Raw genomic sequence first — 9,595 nt, forward strand, 5'->3', positions numbered from 1 at the left:
TATGTGATATACTTTCTCCTCCGTCTCAATGACATATTCACATATATTATTAAAAGATGAAGGAAAGTGTCAAATATTCGAAAAATAGAAACGTAAACTATTCATGATCCCCAAATGTTTCTGGGGCAATGATGGTCTGACTCTCTCTCTTTAGGCACACATGTTGATTCTATTGTATTAGTTACTACGTACTTACTTAGTGCCGGATTTGATTGCTGTGGGTTATCACTGTTTCCCTGTGGTTTTTGTACAAGAAGACTCTATTTATGGAATTATGGGTACTGTTTATTTTTACTGCTTCAAGTCTCTATGTTTGTTAAAATTTGAAAAATAAATTTGTATGACTCAGAATCTCAGAATCTCATCTAATGAATTATGCTACCTTGTTAAATTTTCCGCGCCTAGAAAAATTTGATCGGTAAAGCCAATTATTATGTTCAATAGCCGAAGTTGGGTCATGGATACACAATTACACTAACTTAAAACTTTTTATTATGCGACAAGCGTCATCACTTCTGTGTGTAGAATTCGGGATGTGTAATATTCACCCTTCTACCCTTCCCCCATGCTTTAAATTGCTCGTTTGGATGTTAACTGTGATTTTATGCTGAGTAGTGGAAAATGTATTTGCTACACTTACAAATAACTGCTCGTAGTTAATAGTTTGTTACGTGTTTTTGATAGACTTGTTTTTACTTGTATGTTTGTTTTAGTGGGAAGAATGGTGACGTCTTCTGAATTTTATTTTATGGCTAATGAAGGTTACTACTAATGTCTTATTCAAATTGATACTTCCTTTGACACATTACGGTGTTCTTATGCATTTGTTCCCTTATTTACTTTTAAGAATGTTCTAAACTGCTGATGACCTAAAATTTTCTCTGAATCATAATGAAGTTAGTGTGGGGCTTAAGAGTCATAGACAACTTGGGGAAGCAATAAGTCTATCCTTTGATTATACGGAGTATGCTATAAATTGTCTCAAACACATGGATTTTAGATATTTAAATGTTTAGAGTAATGGGTGTGTTCAAGTCTGAATTTTGGTTGGTGGGTATTGGCTATTTCTGAGTTTGAGTTGTATATTTTGCTTTGATGCTTCAGTTTGCAGAAAATAGTACGAGTACCTATTTTATCAGCCAACGATCTTTCATTATACATACAAATGAATTTACAAAATGATGCCGTAGATGTTCAATGTTGGATACTTCCCTAGTTCCTTATTAAATCAATCATCAACCATAAACTATAATAAAATAAACACTAACGAGGACTAGCCATATGCCCAAACCAGGCACCTGATTGCTCGACGAATCCGCTGTTTTGATCCAATATCCTATAATCTTCAGCTCTTTCTCCCGTTGGTGTTTTAACCATTTTGGGTCGTCGTCATGCGGAGGACCCAAGTCCAGACAATGAGATCCTGAAAAAAAAAACATAACCAAAAACAAAGAAAGGTAAACTAAAATTCTAAGACAAACAATCGTGAAAGATAATATACATATATTGTATTCGTACGTTAAAGTTTAATTGTAGCAATTGAAGTATAAAACCGTCTTATACCATATTTATCGCCATAAAATCTACAAAATTCTACCCGTAATCGTCTAATTGATAACTACTGTAAAAAGGTTATTGTTTTTGATAAATAGGTAAATATAAAGACAACTAACCTTGTTTAGTGGTTATTGCCACAACAGTCTTTGAAATGTCTTCTAAGATGCTGTAAATTGAAAAAAAAAAAATTATTAATAGTTGGTAAACAAATGTAAAAAGAAAATGTTAGAAATTTAAAACATTTGATACTTAAATAAATACCAGCGCCGCTAAACGGATCTAACAAGCCATTGAAAAAAATTATATTACTTATGGATTTCTTAAGGGACGTTTTAAGATCCTATCAACAAAAAATTACGGTCATTAACTTGATATTTGAGTATTAAAAAATAAAAAGAAATACATTTTGTAATTGATTTACAAATTTAAAAAAGTATTGATAATACATGTACGCCATAGTGCGTTGAAATCCACTTATCATGGGGTATACCCCATATTTTTCAAACAAATCCTCCTTAAACGTAGACAAGTTAAATGGCTTCTTCTCGAACATAGTCAACTCGCTACAACCGTGATGGGGTACGAGTTCACTACAAACCTGAACGACGGATTACAAAATCAAAGAGTTTCTCGTTACAATATACAAACTACATTAGGTAAAACGTTAAACAGTTTTATTTCATGTTTTTCTAAAATTTCAAATGCTATTGAGAAAATACACACATTTAGAACATGACAATAATATTGAACATTCCTAAATGGGCTCAACGAAGATTTGGGCTCAAGAAATTGTAAGAACTTATAAATGTTGTGAGTGGGCCTAAATTTCAAGATGGTAAGAAATTATGTGTGTCCATAGCCACTGGACTAAGAGTTGGGCCAACACCAAAATTGGAGGGCCTTGTACAATCTCACGGGTCGGACAGTCCACGAGACGGACCTGTGCCATTTTTAATACTAAAAATAAATAAATTTTACCTGCCAATCCTAAGCCGTCAAGGAAGCCGTATCCAATATCGAGAACGGATTTCCGGGACCCATAAGAGTGATATTAAGGCACGACTGTCCTTGTGTATATTGTAGGATGGCATCCCCAATTCCTTTGAGGATGTTATCCTCGGACGCCTTTGCTATGTTACTACAGAATTGTGGAATCTGCCCATATCTACCGTTGTATTGTGCAAAGTAATTGTAAACTTGAACTAAATAATTCTTCAGCTCATAGGTTGAAAATAATGGTCTGTCAAACAATCAAAATGATTTTGTGATTTCAAGTAATTAAATAATTAACAAAATTAAGAAAATAAATAAAAATCATAATAACAAAAGACTATGACACAGTCCGAGATATGAGAATTTTGTGAGTGATAAGACGTCGAAAAGCCGTATTAATTAATGGGCCAGACCATTTTCGGCCCATGTACTGCCTAGGCCCAGTCCATGAACATACAAATTAGAACCAAAACATTATAAGGCTGGTGTGTCAATTTTCGGCCCATTTACCTTCCACATGTGAAACATACGCTTAATTTTCATTCCAAAACTAATTATCTTCAATGTAAGTAAGTGATGGGTCCTTTACGTAATGGTAATTTTGAAATGGCGATATAAAATGGAGTTTACGTTGTAAATACTTACCCACACGAACTGAAAGTATGCGAAAGCTTGTCTATGCCGCCGGGCTCGGATGCGACCTCATCCATTAACTTCCACGATTTGGCTATGTAATCATAGCACTTCTCGTTTATATCCTATGTAAAGAAAGAAAAATTTGTTAGTACGAAAATCATTCAATTTAAAATGATAAATGTATTAAAATTTTAAGTCAAAAATCTTGGACTTGCCTTGAAATCTCTGCTGACAATGGAACAGTACTCGTTCTCGGGAGCCAAGTCCTCCGAATCAAATACCGGCGTTGAGGAAGCTAATGCCCCGTCGACAATGTTAGGATACTTGATCCTAAACCAAGCTGCCAACACTGCAAGGAAAACTGAAATAAAAAAAACAGTTAGTGGCAATTTTGCTATGCAAATTTATTTATACCGAAAAAATGGAAGAGACGAGATTGCGGTATACTTACATCCGACGTAGGAGCCTCCAAACGCAATCACCGGCGAGCTTTGAAGTGACCAGTCGGATTTTAAACCTCGGATGGCATTAGCAGCGTCTGCTAATGCCTGATGAGACGTAAGGCAACCCCTTACATATGGATCCATCATCGCTGCGTCGATGGATCCAAGGGGCACCGACTGGCCGTAGAAACGGTGCTACAACATACAAAAATTGATTAAGCATAAACCCGATTTAAATGACCCATTAGATTGATAACAAATATAAATTTATAATCACAATCTAAAATGTTCTAATTAACGTAATTGATTAGTATGACCTCTGATCTTGAAGAAATAACGGGGTCTGTTTCCTAACCAACCATTCTAACAAAATTATTTTACCAAATTAGCCATTTTCTAAAACTATTTCCTATACTAAATTATTACTAACCATACTAGTGTATATCCCGCACGAAAGTGCGTTGTTCAGATCGTATTTTTATAGAGAATTTAACAATTAAATTGACAGTAAAAATAAATTTTAATAATGTGTAGTAATAAGAGGTAAAAGAGATAAAATTGAAATTGATAATTGAACTACAATTTTTTAATGAAAAAGTTATTTTATTATAATTAAGATTGCCAATTTAATATAAACAACACATGATTCTTTTTTTTTCTGTATAAAATATTTTAGTGAAGTGTATAACTATTATTGTAAGTTTTGTTAAAACATACGAAATAACAAATATAAAGGAAAAATCCAAAAAAGTATACACTAATAATTTAATAATATGAGTAAAATTTATGTATAATCCATAAGATAGGCTAGTGGAAAAAGCATGGATAGCGGAAGATCATTTAGTAGCCCATTAATTATTGGGTATTGCTCTTTCACATACGAATTTTACTCTATCCTATATAGTTTAGGATTTAGAAAGGAACCCAATAATTGTGAGTAAATATTGTTTAGGCGGAAAAAATAAGAAAATCTTTTATTCTCTTAGACCATCCCCAAGCAAGGTCAATTGCTAGGTCATGACCTTGCTTGGTCACACTAATCACCACTTAATTAAAAAAGTATGGTGACCTTTGGAGAGAAGAGGTCAATTTGTGACCTTTGGTGGAGCAAATTGACCTACCTCATGACCTATATGTGGCGATATATGATTGGTTGGCAATATTAATAATTAATAAAAAAATATATATGAAAAAGGTTATATAATGTGGAGAGATGTAATTGGTTGGAAAGTGAAAAATGATTGAGTTGATGACCTAGGTCGTGATCTTCTGCTTGGGAGGGTGAAAGTAGCTCAAGATAAATAAAGTGGGATTAAGAGTAACATCGGGTCGCGACCTAATTAGCGCGACCTCTGTTTGGGGATGGTCTTAGTAGCAAAATAAAGGGATTTTACAGTTTTGCGTTGAATATTGAAGAGTTTCACATGATTAGATAATGGAAAATATTGTTTCCTTATAGGAATTATACTTATTGATATTGATATTGATATTGATATTGATAGGATAATAATGATATGATATTGATATATTGATATGATAATTGATACTCGTATAATAAATGTAATTGAGTACCAAATCTTACGTTGTTTTATCCGTTTTAGTGGGGTCAAAATTATTTATTATGACCCAATAAATTATTTTCGAGTCTGTTGTATTGGCGGAAAAACTACTAAGAGTTTTTATTCTCTTAGTAGTAAAGGGAGAAGTAGTAAGTGAGATTGTCAATGTATTTCCCTTTTGCCTACCCCCACAAGTGACAAGTCCCACACTTAGCAACCTCTCTTATGATACTCTCATGAGTCATAAGACTCATAACAAAATCGCTGCCCACTGGTATAGAGTACAAGATACTATCCAGTAACCGTCTTATCGATCGTTAACTTGCAGTCGCCAACCAATATAGTTAGAAGACCCTATGTTCGATAACTTTTGTTGGTAGAAAATTTATCGACTTCAGGTAAGGGGAGAAGTTAAAACTTCCACAATCAAAAATCCCGAAAGAGGGATGGTGGTTCGACAATTATAATTCTAAAGGACGGACTCGGGAGTGCGCAGCACCCCACTTGCCCAACCTCAAGTTTGAATTTTTTTATGAAAAATGCAGTTAAAACAGTATGTATATAAATTGTGTGCAACATGAATAGGCTAATTGGTTGTTGTTTAGTGGATAAAACCAAGATCTTTTTCAAAGGTGACAGGGGTTCGAACCTCATAAGATCCCTTTTTAGTCATTCTTTTTTTTTTTTTTTTTTTCATTCTCACCCCTTTTTTTTTTCCTTTTAGCCCATTCCCAATTTTTGTATATCGTTAATTTCAAGTTTTTCCCAATTAATTCCATCTAGCAATATTTCGTTTTATTTTTTTGTTCTTATGGATGCTAACTAACTCTGCACTTGCTAGTTTAACTAATGTCCGCAACTATAAACTATAATTTTGAACACAAATTCTTATTTCAGACCGCAAAATCCGTCTGAAATAGTAAGACGGATATCGTTTTCTCTCACAAAAAACCCATTTAGGGAGTGAGTGAGAAAGCACATGGGGGTGTCCCACCACCTATGTGATTCACACTTGTGAGAGGTCTTATTATTTCGGCATTTAACTTGCGATCCAAGCAAGACCAATTTGGATTTTGAAATAATTATAGAACACTAATTTCATATTATATTAACCAATTACAAATAATTTATTTGTGTATGTTTCATTTAAAATTGAAGAAAAATAGCAAAAGGTTTGGTCCCTTTTTAAATCCGCAAAATTTATACTTCTTCTGTATATGATGACATGAAATATTACTTTTTTCCCTTTAAAAATAATTGAAAATTTTAACTTATTTCAGAGATCAACTGAATTCGAGTCAATCTATATTCTATATGCATGGTCTTTGAATATTACATTTTACGGGCATAAATCAAATTTTCATTATGTATATTAGAATAGTGGTCAAATAAACGTCGTTGAAAAGTGCACCCCAGTAAATCGCTCCTAGGTCTGCCACTGATTCTAAATTTCTAGTGGATCTGTTAACAAAGTTGACACATAACGCAATATCCTTAAATTCCCTAATATGTTCCTTCATAAACGATATTTACGTTCTAATATCAATCGAAAAAATCCTCAAAAATTAGAAATGTACTACTTACTGTATAATTTTTTTTTTTTTTTGAGAGAAACACCATAAGGCATTAATAAAAACTTTCTTTTTGTGTTCCTCAAAAAAAAAAAAAACTTATTGTAATTATGTGGGTCGTTCTTGAGGCAGATATTCCTTTACTTGGGCTCATAATACAACATTTCCGACTCACAAGTTTTAGAAATTAAACTGGATTCTTTCATTCACGATTCATAAGCCCGCTAAAAAAAAAAAAAAAAAAAAAAAAAAAAAGGGACATTCACGTGGTCACGTACTCACGTCTATTTGCATGGATGGATCAAGAACATTGAGTTTGTTTTCTTTAACATTAAATTTTCATTATGTATATTCTAGCGCGGTCAAATAAACGTCGTTGAAAAGTGCACCCCAGTAAATCGCTCCTAAGTCCGCCACTGATTCTTTCTAGTGGATCTGTTAACAAAGTTGACACATAACGCAATATCATAAAATTCCCTAATATGTTCCTTCATAGACGATATTTACGTTCTAATATCAATTGAAAAAATCCTCGAAAATTAGAAATGTACTACTTACTCTATAATTTTTTTTATTTTTTTTTTGAGAGAAACACGCTATAAGGCATTAGTAAAACTTTCTTTTTGTGTTCCTCGAAAAAAAAAAATGTGATTATGTATTTATGTGGGTCGTTCTTGAGGCAGATCTTCCTTTACTTGGGCTCATAATACAACATTTCCGACCCACAAGTTTTAGAAATTAAATTGGATTCTTTCATTCACAGTTCATAAGCCCACTATAACAAAAAAAAGAACATTTACGTGGTCAAGCATATTTGCATGGATGGATCCCTATTGAACATTTTCTAGTGCATGTTTTTTTACTCTTTCAAAAGTAGTACAAGAACATTAAATTTGAATTTGTTTTCTATAAACAAATTCCAAACCTTAAGAAAATACATACCTCGATGTAAACAACTAGGGCTCGAAATTTGGAGGCCGCCATAATCATTATACCACCACCTCCTGCCACCCAATGCTCGACATTGGCCTCGCCCCCTAAGTAAACTAGAATGGGCATACCGTCTTCATTGGGATGCCCGTCTCTATAGGTATGGTCAATGTAAATCCGTTGGGTGAAAGTGGCGTTGTTTGATTCGACCCCGAAAACGAAATGGTCAATGGGCTGTTGGAAAGGATACACCTTGAGATTATTCGACTCATCGGAAACTCCATAACATACAAACATTACCAAGGTTGTTAATACTATACTAAGGTGACGTGGGATTTCCATGAAATTAAGATAAGAGGAGATTATTGAAGTATCTAATATTGTGAGGAAGTTAGGAAGGTAAGAGTGTAGTGGGCGAGAGTTTCAATTGAATTATTGAATGAATTATAGTTGGTTTTTAGGAAGGTAACATTATTGAATGAATTATAGTTGGTTTTTACCAAAAGGTATTTTTTTTGTTTTTATTGTGAGGAAGGTAAAAGTGAATGAGTATGAGTGTATTAGATGATGCTAACCTTTGCGTCAGTTTTATCAGTTTTCATTTTTTTTTTTTTTTTTTGAATTAAGGAGAAAAGGGGGAAAAAGGCGTGAGTATTTCACAAATACTATCCTACAACCAGTTGTATAGTAACATTGTACAACCGCCTCAAAGTTGTTGAGCTCTTACACAAAGTTATTGAGCTATTTTACAAGTTATTGAGCTATTTTACGAAGTTATTGAGGTTAATAATTATGCTGTTAAGCTCAATAACTTTGTATCATAGCTCGATAATTTTGTTAATAGAGCTCGATAACTTTATAACAAAATTCAACTACATTGAATAAGTTGTATATACAACCAGTTGTATAATACATTAACTGTGAATATTTGTGTCAATTGATAAGGCCGTCTCATTTGATACCGGCGTCACATTTCATCGGCCCATGCTCATCTCGTTAACATTTGCAAATTAGAAGCTGAACATTGAATTTTGAAAGGGACTGAAGTGATGATAATGGGCTGATTTGTAGCCAAATTTGGGCCTGTAACCATCATTTTTCCTTTTTCTAAAAGAGTAAAAAGTACTGTACAAGATTCTTATTTCTGATCATATATTCACATTATTTTGTGAAGAAGGCTTTATCCATCCAATACCCACAAGTTTAATTTAAGTATTTAAGCTTAAAGGGAGATGTTGCTGATAAATATGAAAATCATAAATTTTTATTTAAGACGGGAATTGTGTAACGATAAAATCACTCCTTGTTTTACGTTCGTTTTATTTCTAAATTCTTTTGGAATATGACATGTGCTTTGAGTTCTCGATCATGCAAACAAAAACTCGTAACCTTGCTTCGTTGTTCAGGCTCTGTTTGGATACCGAGATTTGAGGGAAGGCAAAGGAGAAACATATAGATAGAGAAAACTGTGATCAACAATAATATCACATACTATAGTAGTTAACTAAAATACACAAAGTGATATTGAAGAGCTGAAATAAAAGTGCAATAGAAACTATTATCATTATACTTCAAATTTCGACACATTGAGATAAGTACATAAATACGAATATAGGTTTTTTTTGGTACTAGTTCATACCAGTATACCACCAATCGATTATAAGTTCTAAACCATACTACTCCGAAATTATAAATATATTTCCTTTGCTCGAACCATTTAACTATATTTCAGATGAACTTGTAAGTATCTAATTAACTGATTTGAACCGCATTTTAAAACCCTGATTATTATGGAATATTGTTGTTCTCATGTTCGACATCGTGAGTGTCAGGGTGGTCGAATCCACAACCGCAACAGTATGCCTTTGGATTAAGCTCATCAGAGTTATGACAAATACATTCTGGA

At 33.3% G+C, this 9,595-nt stretch overlaps 1 protein-coding gene across 1 annotated transcript; it reads right to left on the bottom strand.

Moving 5' to 3' along the window:
* Positions 1–1,235: 1,235 nt before the first annotated feature.
* On the bottom strand, positions 1,236–7,986 carry LOC141589765 (uncharacterized). The gene is made up of 6 exons (XM_074410390.1): positions 7,702–7,986; positions 3,638–3,824; positions 3,402–3,547; positions 3,196–3,308; positions 1,674–1,723; positions 1,236–1,423 (listed from the first exon to the last, which is right to left on the bottom strand). Exons 1-6 carry the CDS (start codon positions 7,984–7,986, stop codon positions 1,236–1,238), a joined length of 969 nt encoding a protein of 322 aa, XP_074266491.1.
* Positions 7,987–9,595: the final 1,609 nt, after the last annotated feature.

Source organism: Silene latifolia, chromosome 7 (assembly GCF_048544455.1).
Source record: "Silene latifolia isolate original U9 population chromosome 7, ASM4854445v1, whole genome shotgun sequence".
Taxonomy (NCBI): domain Eukaryota; kingdom Viridiplantae; phylum Streptophyta; class Magnoliopsida; order Caryophyllales; family Caryophyllaceae; genus Silene; species Silene latifolia.